The 14,026-nt window shown below is 39.7% G+C and overlaps 1 protein-coding gene across 1 annotated transcript in view; it reads left to right on the top strand.

The window, feature by feature from the left end:
- Positions 1-14,026, top strand: part of LOC104593227 (methyl-CpG-binding domain-containing protein 9) — a 46,487-nt gene that overhangs the window by 20,924 nt on the left and 11,537 nt on the right. Inside the window, exons 5-6 of the mRNA XM_010252993.3 lie at positions 8,397-8,696; positions 10,763-11,098. Of these exons, the coding sequence (XP_010251295.1) occupies positions 8,397-8,696; positions 10,763-11,098 (636 nt within the window). The remainder of the gene's footprint in view (positions 1-8,396; positions 8,697-10,762; positions 11,099-14,026) is intronic.

The raw sequence follows: 14,026 nt of genomic DNA, 5'->3' as shown, positions 1-14,026 counted from the left end.
ACTTATTCCCAAAAGCTCAATGTGGCCCGAGCATATAAATTGAGAAGTGATGTAAAGAATTTAAGGCAAGGAGAGAAACCTCTTGCTGTATATTTCTCAACCCTTAAGTCCCTATGGCAAGAGATTGACCTAATAGAAGCTGTAACTTGGGACACCACCAATGATGCAGAGACTTACAGAAAATTGGTTGAAAGGAACAGGGTTTTTGAGTTCTTAACTGGACTAAACCCAGAATATGATATCACAAAACAGAATATTCTTTCCAAGGAGTGTGTCTCTTTGTCACAAGCTTATGCATTGGTGAGTAGTGAAGAGAGCAGAAGGGCTGTTCAGGTTCAAGGGGCTGATATTAATGATCACTTTGCCAATATGGGTATCAAACCTAAAGGTAATGCTAGAACTTCTAGTGGCACAGGAAAGAAAGAAGTTATATGTGAGTACTGCAAGAAGTCGAAGCACACCAAAGACAAGTGCTGGAAGTTACATCCTAATCTTGTTCCCATTCGGTTTCAGAAAAAACATGATAGTAAAAGATCAGGAAGTGCAAATGTAGCTGCCGGGCCAGATAGTGAAGAGATGTCTGCTTCTGCACAGTTGGCAGCCATGAAAGCAGAATATGAAAAGTTTGGGAAGATGATCAGTCAGCTAAGTGATGTGACCTCTCCTTCCAACCCTTCAGGAAATTCTACTACTTCAGCATTTGCTCATTCAGGTATAAGTGCTTCTGCCAATCATGCTACCTCTTCAGGTAATCTCAAGATCCCTTGGATTATTGACTCTGGTGCTTCTGACCATATGACCAATCTGTCTACCTTGTTTGTTTCATATGACTTACTTCCTGGACGTGATAAAATCACTTTAGCTGATGGTTCACTTGCCCCTATCTCTGGTAAGGGAACTATCAAGGCTACGAATTCCTTGTACCTACCTTCTGCCCTTCATGTACCTAAGCTAAATACAAATCTGTTGTCTGTGAGTAGTTTAACCAAGTCACTAAACTGTTGTGTAACTTTTTTTCCTTCCTACTGTGTTTTTCAGGATCTGGAGTCTCAGAAGGTGATTGGGAGTGGCCATGAGGCGAACGGAATATACCTGCTTGATACTCCGGGACAATGCACTGATCATCTTGGGAATGTTGCTCTTGGATCTGTCTCTTCAAAGTCTGTTAGTCGGATTATGTTGTGTCATTATCGTTTTGGTCATCTGTCTTTTTCTGCCTTGAGTCATCTATTCCCTGAACTGTTTAAGGGAATTAGTCTGTCCAGTCTACATTGTGAGTCTTGTGAATTGTCAAAGCATTGTAGAAGCAATTATCCTTTGAGCAATAAAAGATCTTCTGTTCCTTTTAATATTGTGCATTCTGATGTGTGGGGACCTTACCACTTACCCTCCATGGGTGGCTACAAATATTTTATCCTGTTTATTGATGATTTTTCACGGTTCATTTGGATATTCCTGATGAAATCCCGTGATGAAGTTCTAAGACTTGTAAAACAATTCCATGAATTTGTTCTAACCCAATTTGATACCAGGATTAAAATCTTCAGATCGGACAATGCAAAAGAATACTTTGAGAAAAACCTATCCTGCTATCTTTTTGACATGGGTGGTTATTCATCAAAGCTTGTGTGCTAGGACCTCAGAACAGAATGGGGTTGCTGAGAGGAAAAACAGGCATATTGTTGAGGTTGCAAGAAGTATCTTATTTGCCTCACATGTTCCTACCAGGTTTTGGGGTGATGCTGTACTTACTGCTACCTACCTTATTGACTGCATGCCATCCAGGGTTTTGGGGTTTAAGTCTCCCTTCACTCTTCTTCATCCAGACAATGATCTTTTTCCTGTTCCTATTCGTGTCTTTGGCTGCACCTGTTGTGTACATGTTCCAAGTGTCCAAAGGCATAAATTTGAACCCAAAGCTCAAAAGTGTATCTTCCTTGGTTATTCCCCCACACAGAAGGGTTATTGTTGTTTTGATCCAAAGTCTGGCAATCGGCATGTCTCAATGGATGTCACCTTTGATGAGCTTTCCCCCTTTTATGGTTCCTCTCCAGAAGGACATTGTCCACAGGGGGAGAATTTGACACAGGTGTTTGCTCTTCCTCTTCCTGTCCCTGTTGAGTCTCTTGATGTGTCTGCCTCTCCTTCAATCAAGGGTGGATCAGTCGCTCCATTCTCCTTGTCCCAGTACTCTACCTCCTCGTCCTATCCTCAATCCCAAGGTGTATCACAGGCAAAGATCCAGAAATGTGCAGGTTGTTTCTCCTACAACACATGAGCCTCATACACTTCCAGTCACAGAAGAGACAACAGGTACTGTTTCAGCACCTTTGGATTCATCCTTTCCTGACCTTGATATTCCCATTGCTGTTAGAAAAGGAAAACGGAAGTGCACTGCACACTGCATTTCCAAGCACCTTTCTTACAGTTTGCTTTCACCTTCATACTTTGCCTATCTCTCTTCTGTTGCTTCTCATCCTATTCCCAGGTCTGTGTCAGAATCTCTTAAGATTCCAGAATGGAGGGATGCTATGAGATCTGAAATCAATGCCCTACACAAGAATGACACATGGGAAGTGGTGGATTTGCCTGAAGGGAATGATCCTGTTGGTTGCAAGTGGGTCTTTACTATCAAATACAGAGCTGATGATACCATTGAAAGGTACAAGGCCAGGCTGGTTGCAAAAGGCTATACACAGACATATGGGATTGATTATTTAGAGACTTTTGCACCTGTTGCCAAGATGACATCTGTGAGGGTTCTTCTATCTTTAGCTGCTCACTTTGACTGGCCCCTTTATCAATTGGATGTCAAGAATGCATTTCTGAATGGTGAGTTACATGAGGAGGTTTACATGTCTCTTCCTCCAGGGATGTATGGAACTGATATGAAAGGGAAGGTATGCAGGCTGAAAAAATCTCTTTATGGACTAAAACAGTCCCTTAGAGCATGGTTTGAGAGATTTAGAACAGCACTCGTTAACTTTGGTTATGTGCAGACACAGTCCGATCATACTCTTTTTGTGAAGAGGAGTGGACCTCTGGCAGTATACCTCATTGTGTATGTAGATGATATTGTAGTGACTGGTAATGATGCCTCAGGAATTCATGATCTAAAATCTTTTCTACATACAGAGTTTGAGATTAAAGATTTGGGGGAATTGAGATACTTTCTTGGCATAGAAGTGGCTCGATCCAAGGACGGGGATTCTTATCTCCCAAAGGAAGTATGTTCTTAACTTACTCTCTGAAACTGGAAAGATGGGTGCTAGACCAGTTGCTACTCCTATTGATATGAGTCATAAACTCTCAGCCTCAGAAGGGACATTGTTAGAAGACAAAGGAATCTTTCAGAGACTTCTTAGGAAACTTTTGTACCTATGCATGACTCCGCCAGATATTGCATATGCAGTCAGTTGCATTAGCCAATTCATGCATGCTCCCCGAGACACTCATATGGCAGCTGCAGAGAGAATCCTATGTTATTTGAAGGGCTCCCCAGGAAAGGGTATTCTGTTTGCCAAGCATGGTCATATGAAACTTGAAGCCTACACCGATGCTGACTGGGCCGGGAACATTGATGACAGAAGATCTACCTCTGGGTATTGCAGCTTGGTAGCTGGTAATGTTGTTTCTTGGAGAAGTAAGAAACAATCGGTTGTTGCTTGGTCTTCTGCTGAAGCAGAATACAGGGCCATGGCACATGGGGTTTCTGAATTATTATGGCTAAAATCTTTGATGGAAGAACTTGGAGTTGAATATGACAAGCCAATGATTTTGTACTGTGATAATCAGGCTGCCATCAACATTGCTCACAACCCAGTGCAACATGATAGAACCAAACATATTGAAGTTGATCGACACTTCATTAGGGAAAGGGTCTCTTCGGGTGAAGTGTGTCTTCCTTTCATCACATCTGAAGGACAGTTGGCAGATTTTCTCACCAAAGGCATTCCCAAGGCAAAACTTCAGCATGATACCAGCAAGCTTGGCATGATTGACATCTATGCTCAGCTTGAGGGGGAGTGTAGAGAAGATGGGCCGAATGGCCCATAGGTTGCTTATTCCTTCTTGTTATTTATGTTTCTTTTCTGTAATGTGCCTTGTTCTGGGTCCATCTTGTCAATATTAAGTTCTGTGTAAATTCTTGCCCAACTAAGGGCCTCCTTGTAATTATTCAAATATTTCTAATAAAACAGTGTTAGGGGGCTGAGAGAGTGTGAGTTCGAAATCCTCTTTTCAGACCCTCATTGCCGAACCCTCAACTCTCTTCTCTTCAGTTTTCTTCAGAGATGTTTGTTGTGGGAGTTTCCATTCACATACTTGGGGCTACCGACAAGTGCAAAGGCTTCAATCCCATTAACATGGCATCCGATGTTGGAAAAAATTGATTAGAGGTTAGCAGGTTGGAAAGGGAAGTATTTATCAATGGGGGGGTGAGAGTGTTTTATCCAATTTGCCGATCTACTACTTATTTTTGCTCAAAGTTCCTTCATTAGGGGCAAATCAATTGAGAAGATGCAAAGAGAATTTCTTTGGGGTATTAAAGGGGCTAAAAGAAGTATATCTTGTGAAATGGGATTGGGTTTGTAGGGATAAAAGGGAGGGAGGTTTGGGAATTAGAAGAGTGAAGTTGTTTAATAAGGCACTTTTGGGAAGTGGTTATGGAGATTTGAGATTGAAAGGGGTGCTTTGTGGAGAAGGGTATAATTTAAAGAGGCGCACCTAGGTGCACATGCGAGACACATTTTAGGGTATGCACCTCTTGCCTACGTTCCAGGTACAACACTTTCAAAAGGTGTGTGCTTGGTACGCCCAGGTGTGCACCTTGTGCTTCTGCCCAAGTGAGCCTCTTTTGAAAATTTGTGCATGCTTTTTCTTTTTTCTTTTTTTTTTTAATTTTTTATGTTAGCAGTTGGGACGGGGGCATCACCCTGACCTCTGAACAAGCCCCTCGAGGCAAAGCCCAAACAAGTCCATATCAAGGTCTTAAATTCTTAATCCCTATAGAAAAAGGTTTTGAAACTATAAGCGTCTTTCAAAAATATCTTATTAGGATGAATGAATGAGCAACATTAGCAAATATGGGGCTTTCGAAAACCTTTTATTATAGGGATTAAGAATTCAAGACTTTGATATGGACTTGTTTGGGCTTGCCTCGAGGGGCTTGGTACAATGGCCACTTGTAGAATCGGGAATTCATCATGTTTAACATCACATTAGCTATTTGAAGTAATGCAATTGGAAAAAATTGAAGAGATTAAGAGTTTATATGCTTGAATATGTTTTATATGCTATGCTTGATTTTATTTTAAAATTTTCATTTTAAATATGTTCTACATGTTATGCTTATATATTTTAATTTGGGATAATAGGCTTTTTAAAACATTTATTCTAAAATTTAAGTTTATATTTTTAATTAATATTGTGTTTAATATTTTTAATAAGTTGCATTTTTTTTTATTTTTAGCATTTGTTTTTTGCATTTATGCACCTTGCCTCAAAAAGGCACGTTCCTCACCTTGTGCCTCGGCACAAAATGGCCCTTGCGCTTTTTTGTTTTTGCGCCTTGCACTTTTAAAGCACTAGAAGGGCAGTGTTTTGTAAATATGGTGTGGTTGGGTTCGGTTGGCATACCAATTACCTAGGAGGTGGAGTCTTCTTATGAAGTATGTGTTTTGGAAAGGAGTAATGAGCTTTTTCAAGCAGCTTTTCTTGATTTTGTTTCCTTCAAGGTTGGGGATGGTTCAACGTTAAAATTTTGGGAAGACGAATGTAATTTTGAGAGCAATCCACACATTCCGTAAACTGTAAATCCAAAAAGGGGTCTTCTGGATTTTGGACACCATACCGCCCATCCTTGAATTACATCAAAGTTTTCGCAATAGAGGTGTTCTTCCTGCTTAAGAATACAAAAATTTATGGTTTAACCAAAAAATTTTGTCCAAGAGATATCTCAATGTGATCCCTTCTGTCACCTTAGTTTGATAATTTTTTTTGATCAGCAAAGGTTAGGTTCATTATATTGACTTGAAAAGTACGGGTGATTAATACAACTTGATTGACCAAAATGCCAATCCCCTCTAGCAAACCCAAATTACAAGGATGACCAAAACAAATTCTGCCTCATAACCCCTTGTTTGGCTAATGAGTCAGCTAACCTATTTGCACTCCTCCTAACCCACTTGAATTCGACCTCTATTTTCTCTTGCAATCTTTTCCTCTTCTCTCAGCACATGCTGAAGGGTCAAAGGAATATGCCTGTTGGATTTTGCCCAAGGGATGACTACCTGTGAGTCTCCTTCTGCCTCATTCTGAATTCCAGCTATTTAGCTAGCCTGAGAGCTGAGACCTTGCAATAGGGCCATCAGTTCAGCCTTCAAGGAATTTCCCCACCCAATTGGCCCTGAGAACATTGCTACAGTCCTCTTCTCTGAATCTCTTAAGACCCCTCCTATTCCAGCCATACCCGGGTTTCCAAGGGAGCTCCCATCGAAATTCAATTTCACTCTTTTACCTGCTGGGGATTTCCAATCCAATGTGATTCTGTCTTTTACTCTTGACGATTATGCTATTTCAGCCCAAGCCCTTGAGAAGTCAGCCCCACCTTTGTTTGATAATTTACAAGGGAGACATTGAGGATATCATCCACAGCATAGGATGGGAAAATTGGAAGGGTATGTGATGGGAGAATTCCGTGTTGGCTAAAAGGAAGATTTTGTAAAATGGTTGTAAGGCCAATGATCTAGTATGGAGTAGAGTGTTGGGCAGTTTAGAAACAACATGCCCAAAAAATAAGTGGTAGAAACATGAATTTTGAGATGGATGAGTGGGAAAACTAGAAAGGGTAGGATCATAAATGAATTCATTTGAAACTTGGTCTTATGATAATGGTTTTGTAATGTCTTTAACTAGATGTACAGATTTTTTTTGTAAGGGCTTGCTCTCTTGGTCCTCTGTTTGTATGGCTACAACCTACAAGGACTTATTTGAAGGAATCTGGAAGTAGCTCCAAGCCTCCAATACGTAATAAAATGAAGGAAAGTAGACTAAAACGGTTTGGGCATGTGCAGAATAACCACCTACAGCACCAATAAGTAGTGATCTGTTACAGGTTGAAGGGGCTTGAAGAACCAGGGTCAGGCCAAAAAAGGACATGGGTTGAATAGTGAGAAATGATATACGGGCCCATAGTTTAAAAGTGGATATGGCACTGAACAGTACAGAATAGTGGAACGGGATTCATGGATCTGATACTTTGCAGGCATCTAGGATTTCTTGATGCTCATTTCCTATTGATATTATCTTAATTGCCTTTTATTCATATGTATACTGGTTTTCTTTATGTTTTTCCATTTCATGCTGTTCCAGATTTGCTGCTCCCTCCGACCAATGTTTATTTGGTCCTTCCTATTATTAGATATTGATTGAAGAGTGGTGATGTAGTGGGTGCTTATGTCTTGTTTATGTAACTTCGTCATCTCATTATCTTTCCTTTTCCTTGTATATCATGCATTTGTTTTTTGATAAGATATAGAAATTTTATTGAAATTAAAGAATAAAAATGGGAAAGGTACAAGGTGGAAACTTCCACCAAAGAGGTGCAAGCTGCAGCATCAAGGAGTAAAAGGCAAATTACAACTGTGCCTAAAGTAACTGATTCTTGTGTATCCCTTGCTTAGCTAAACAGTCTGCCACCCCATTGGCCGATCTTCTTTCCCAATGAAACCTTACTTCAATGCTTGTGGTTAGCCATTTAAATCTTTGCAAAGCCCCCCCTAAAGGACAAAGGGACTTTCTCTGGTTCCCTTAGCCACCTGATTACCAGTTTAGAGTCACCTTCAACTAGCAATCTATCAAAGCCCAACTTTCTAGCAAGGTCCACTCCCTGTAACCAAGGTTCAGAGTATCAGCCCGTATCCGCCGATACGTATCGTTCCGGGACCCCTCCGATACGCCCCTACAGTGGGTGTATTGGGGGTCTGACCGGTTCAGGGGGTGGAGGATCTCTAAACCAGCCCCCCTGAACCGGTTTTGAAAAAAAAAAAGTAAAAAAAAAAAGGTATCGATTCGCCCGGCGTATTGGGCTTATTGATATTTTGAACCTTGCCTGTAAGACTGCAAGGACTTCCATATTCACAGCATCCCTACTCCAATGGGACCCAAGAGTAAAGCCAACCCCCCCACCACCACCACCAGAGGGACCTGGATTGCCTAAGCTGCATCCATCAAATTTATGGCATACATTTGTCTTCAAACTGATTTTTTCTGTTTTTTGGTCCTGGATTCACGAGATTTTAAATTTGTTCTTAAGTTCCAAATTTAGTCAAATAACTCTGATATGGTGTATCAAGAAACTTCATTGAATAGAAGTCACTCATTTTTGTGATTCTCAGCTGCTTGCAGAGGCTACAAAACAAATATGTGGTTCTGTGATGGGAGATAATGAGGTTTGGAATACAGACAAGGATCCTGATGCAATTGGTTCATCTGAAACAGTGGTGAATGACAATAACATCCCTGAGTGGGCACAACTGCTGGAACCTGTCAGAAAGTTGCCAACAAATGTGGGAACCAGGATTAGAAAGTGTATATATGATGCCTTGGAGAAAGGTCCACCTGAATGGGCAAAAAAAATATTGGAGCATTCAATCAGTAAGGAAGTTTATAAGGGCAATGCATCCGGACCTACCAAGGTACTTTTTGATAATGAAATTTATGTTCTGCTGGGCCATTCATGAAAACTGTGTTGTATTAAGAAATGTTAAATATATGTTTCATTTAATATGGCACATATTGGTAGATGTGCCAACTAAATTCTGTCAATTTGCTTTTCATGTTGTAGATTAGAACTTGGTGCCTAGATGTCCTCATGAATGCATGTTTCTGGACATGGGCATGCATGCATGTTTCAGTTTATAGCTTCTCTGATTTTATGGAGTAATTATTTACATGGCATGTAGAAAAGCAAAGAATTGGAGTATTAATTGTTTGTAAGAGACAGAAGCATGTCAAGAATTGGACCATGATTGCTGCATGTCCTTATGAGTTATGATTCCATGTTTTGTTTCTAGACATTGCCATGTTGCATGCATGTATTCATGTCTTTCACATGGGATGTAGAAAAACAAGGAATTAGAATTAATTGGTTTCTTTCAGAAGAGACATTGGATGGGCCAGGTTCACCTTGGTAATCCTAAAATGGTAATTGATTTGCAGGTGTGTTTTAGTGGGAATTTTTGTGGTGTCAAGAGTGCATCCTTCAACTCAACTCCATGGTTTCCTTAGATTCTGGACCTTCTTAACTCTGGATCCTTTGCAACCCTTACCCTATGCTAGCTTGACCATGGGCTTTCCTTTGTTTCATAATCTTCAATTTTATAGTGAACTAAAAACTTTGAACTTTTATTGTGATAGGATATGGCATGATAAAGTATGACTACAAGGCGACAATTTTCATAATTAAATGGAGGAAATATAAATTTCTTCCAATACAAAACATGACATTTTTTTTTGTTGAACAATTATGATGGCCATTCCATTATTTAAACTAGAGTGAACTTCATGTTTGGAGTTTAAATTCTAGAAAATAACATAACAGTACTTAGTGTGGTACTGTTCTTTTTTTCTCTCTCTTTTTTTTTTGTGGGCTGAGCTTGGTTCTCATTTGGTTGATTAATTATGTGGTTGGTGTTCTTGTTGTTGTGGTTATTCTAACTTTTACCATTATCCATATTTACATTTTGTGATTTCGTGTTCTCTTTGCAAAATCTAACTTGGAGTGAAAATATATTTGTTCTTCCTGGTCTATTCAACTACAACATAGAATCTAAACCGAACTGCATGACAGAACTCAAATCAACTATGCCTTGTCCCAAGTCCCAACTATATGGGGTCAGTTAATGGGAGGGGTGCAACTTGGGAGGTCTCAGGTTGAGAAATTATCAAAATATGAATGGGTCTGGCCCGAAAGCCCAGGCCTGACACAGTGTAAATTGCTCCAATTGGGTACCCAAGTTGCAGCCCCAGTTATGGGCCTTAAGTCATTTCTCACTACTTGATTGTTCCATGCAAACATGTATTTTTTCACTGAATGGTTCTTACTATTTCATTTCTCTTTTTTATTTTTGAGAGGCCAACAAAGTATGATACCCGGATACCTATACAAGGGTGCCATATAATTTTGGATACTTTAATTTTTAGTGTCAATTTCATATCTGATGACATATTCAGTTGTGCCCTTTCTGTGTCCGGTTAACATAGCCCACAATGCCATTTTTGGAGACAATCCCTTCAATGATGAAGGCCTGGGTAACTCCAAAAGCATCTGTTAGAGTCAGCTAATTCAGATGCCCTTATACTTGAGTTTTTAGTGTCAATTTCATATCTGATGCGAGATCCAGTTGTGTCCTTCCTGTGTCTGGGTAACATAGCCCACAAGGCCATTTTTGGAGACAATCCCTTCAATGATGAAGGCCTGGGTAACTCCAAAAGCATTTGTCAGAGTCAGCTAATTCAGATGCTCCTAGAGTTGAGAAGGGAATCCTTCTGTGGATGGAGCATGGGAACCTGGGTTTAAAGTAAAAAAGATGTGGTTTTGAGTCTTTCTTTCACTGTTTGGGCATCCAATTTGTTTGTGGATATGTTTGATACTTTCTGAGATAGACTTCCCTTTACATGTTAAAATTTGTTATTTTCTTTTGAATTACCAAATACTGAATCTGTTGTTGAACTTGGGCCATTCCTTGTTGATTGGGTACAGAAAGCTGTTCTCTCGGTACTAGCAAATGTGTGTGGTGAAAATCTGCATCAGAAGCCTGACAAGGGAAGAAAAAGGAAGAATATTAACACCGTTTCAGATATTATTATGAAACAATGTCGTAGTGTGCTACGTCGTGCTGTTGCTGCAGATGATGAAAGAGTTTTCTGTAATTTGCTGGGAACAACACTGTTGAACTCTAATGATAATGAGGATGATGGTATTCTTGGATCACCTGCCATGGTATCTCGCCCTTTGGATTTTAGAACCATTGACCTACGACTGGCTGCTGGTGCCTATGGTGGATCACATGAAGCTTTTGTTGAGGATGTTCGTGAGGTATGTTTTCTTTTTCCTGTTTCCATTAGGTTTTACTGGGCAATATTTCCCCAAATCTTTCACTATTTAACCTTGCGAGACAGAAAAAATAAAGCTGAGTTACCCAATTTGGTCTCCTTGAATGTTCAACATTGCAAACTGAGCAAGAAACTGTAAACAACCTGATCAGGTTGTTTTAAGGTGGGTATAGTTTGGAGGTCAATGTTTTAGGTCAAGGGAAAACTTGGAGAGGGTCACATTTTTGATAAATTACTGTCAATCATATTATTATTATTAAAGGAAATAGAGTGCACTGAATGATCATTTGTATATTCCTATGAGGCAGCTAGTCTCAACTAACCGCAAATTACAATTGCATTCCATTTACAGCTCTTTACCCCAATACGTCTGGTCACTCATAGCCCCTTGTTTGCCAATCCATTGGCCAGAGCATTGGCAGACCGGTGTATCATTTACTTTTGCTTTCAGCTTCCAAGACATACCCTTAATTCCATCCTGCCAACATATCTGTGTTGGCCCTCCTACATGGGTTGAGATTGGCTAAACAATTAGGCTTCTATCAGATTGAAGTAGAAGGGGACTCAAGGTTGGTAATAGGATGGATGCATGAAGGAAATTTGGGGGTAATGACAGAGACAGGCTATGAGAGAAATTTGGTGGCTGACAAGGGAAATTGATGAAAATTTTATCTGGGTTAGAAGGTCAACCAATGCCTTGGCTGATGGTTTAGCTAAACAAGGATCAACCAGGGTCGACTTCTTTTGGGCAGCATTGTAATGGGGGGACTGGTTTGTGGGGTTCAGCATTCCTGTTGGGGTGCTTGTTCTATATTTCTTTTAATTAATCAATGAAAGTTCTCCTTCAACTAACAAACTTCTGATGTTCATAGTTTTTGATCTCTTAAGCCCATGAAGAATCACTCATGTTTCTACCTGAAGAATAAAAAATTGGAATTTTCTGAAATTTTATGTATTTCTGTATTTTTGGAAAGTAGGGGTATTTTCTTCATTTTACATTTTTTTCTGTGGAGTCTAATGATATGTTACTGATTTGTCTAATTATAGTTTGTTTATGTTTAAAGTTTGAGTTATTGAATAGTAGAATAAGTGTTATTGAGTCTTCTTTGATTGAAAAAGGAAAATGGCAATTCAGTTCGAGTCTACAGTCTAAGAGTTATTGAGTCTTCTTACGAGTCTACAGTCTATAAATATGTATAGGCGTTTTACAAAAGGATCAATAAAGTTTGTTGAGTTTTCTTGAGCTTATGTTAATTATGATGAGTGATTCCCATACCCTGGAGATTTTAGGCACCCTGTGAGTGATGAGTGATCCCGGATATTCTCTCTCTTCTTTCTCTTTTTTATTTTCTTTCTTATTCCCTTAAGAAGCTATTGTAGTCATCAACAGCCATAGAACTGGAAGATGTGGTCCTACATCACTGCCTTATTGGAGTCTCCAACCATTATTGGTTCTGACTTGCGCTTTTTGTAATATTCTCACCATCAATGGATCGCTTCAGATTTTATTGTTACATGCAATAATATATCATATGATACATGTTTTTGCCCTCAAGCCAGGTCGGGTTGCTTTAGGTCTTGACCCAAGATGAACTTGACATCAGATTAGGTTGTGAATCCCCTGCCCAAATACCATTCTGAATTCTGGGATGCCAGACCTCTATTTGTCTGTAAGCTTGTAGCAACACACACACAATGCTAACTGGGATGATCAATTTATGAGCTTGCTCTTAATTGATACTGTTAGAGTTGGTCGATTTAGGGTAACTTGGTCTTTTGATTATAGTTTAAGTAGTGTAGTGGTGTGGCAATTCTGTTTTGTTTTTTTTTTTTTTAATTTTTCTTGTCCCATAATTAAGTAGGGGTATATTTGACTTTGTACCCTTATTTTAATATAATAGAGATTATGGTCGACTAGGAGGGTTTTGACTCTCTAGTTCGACAGCTTCCTTCCTTCCTTCTTCTTCTTCTTTCTCTTTCTCTTTCTCTTTGAACAGGACTTATCTGAACCACTAAAACATGGTATCAGAGCCGTAAATAAAAGAGGAAGGCTGTGATCTCAAGTTCCTGGACCTGTTATCTCTTCTATTCTTCTTTTCTCCTTTTCCTCTGAGGTGCGACCTCAGTTACACAGGTAGAAGGCTGTGGCACACCTAGTAGAAGGCTGTGGTACCCCTTTTTGGTGATCCAGGACTGCCACAATCCCCATTACAGGTGTTAGGAAGGTGTAGCTGCCCTAGGTGAGTATTTCTCAGATTGCTGTCACCATGAGTGACAACCCTAGTGGTTGTGTGGTGGTGTTTGTTGTGTTGCAGATCCTCTATTGAGCAGTTTCAAGAGGGTTTTTTTTCTTTGTTTGTGAATAATAGTGTGGTTAACAATAGTGGTGTGAGAAATCGTTTTTTTTTTTTATGAAGGAGATGGCTGAATGTGTCTGAATGGTGGTATATGTTAGTGTTTTTTTTATTGTGGCTGGTTGAGAAAGTGCCATAAGGTGATATGCATGCAACAATGTTGATTGAATGGCAGAATTCTTTTTTTGTTGGTTGATAATTCAGAACTAGGAGAAATCTAGTGTATTGAGAACATAATGGCAGCAACTGGAGATGGTGGTGGTGATCAGAAATCTAATGTGGTGATCCCCTCAGACTATTTAGGTGTGCAGATGGCACCAATTAAAGTTAATGGCGAAAATTATGTTCCATGGGCCAAGTCGGTGGGGGGTTTTTTCTCAAGGCCAAGAGGAAGGTGAAACATGTGAAGGAGGATAACCCATTAGTTGACTTTCCAGGGTTTGATGATTGGGAACAAGAAGTTGCCCTAATCATGACATGGCTATGGAACAGTATGAAACCCAAGATAAGTGTAAACTTTATGCTCTTAGATACAACCAAGGAAATATGGGAACAAT

This window comes from Nelumbo nucifera, chromosome 3 (genome assembly GCF_055504915.1).
Source record: "Nelumbo nucifera cultivar China Antique chromosome 3, China Antique-T2T, whole genome shotgun sequence".
Classification (NCBI taxonomy): domain Eukaryota; kingdom Viridiplantae; phylum Streptophyta; class Magnoliopsida; order Proteales; family Nelumbonaceae; genus Nelumbo; species Nelumbo nucifera.
The sequence above is the reverse complement of the archived record's forward strand: the minus strand, read 5'-3'. Positions and strand labels throughout refer to the sequence as shown.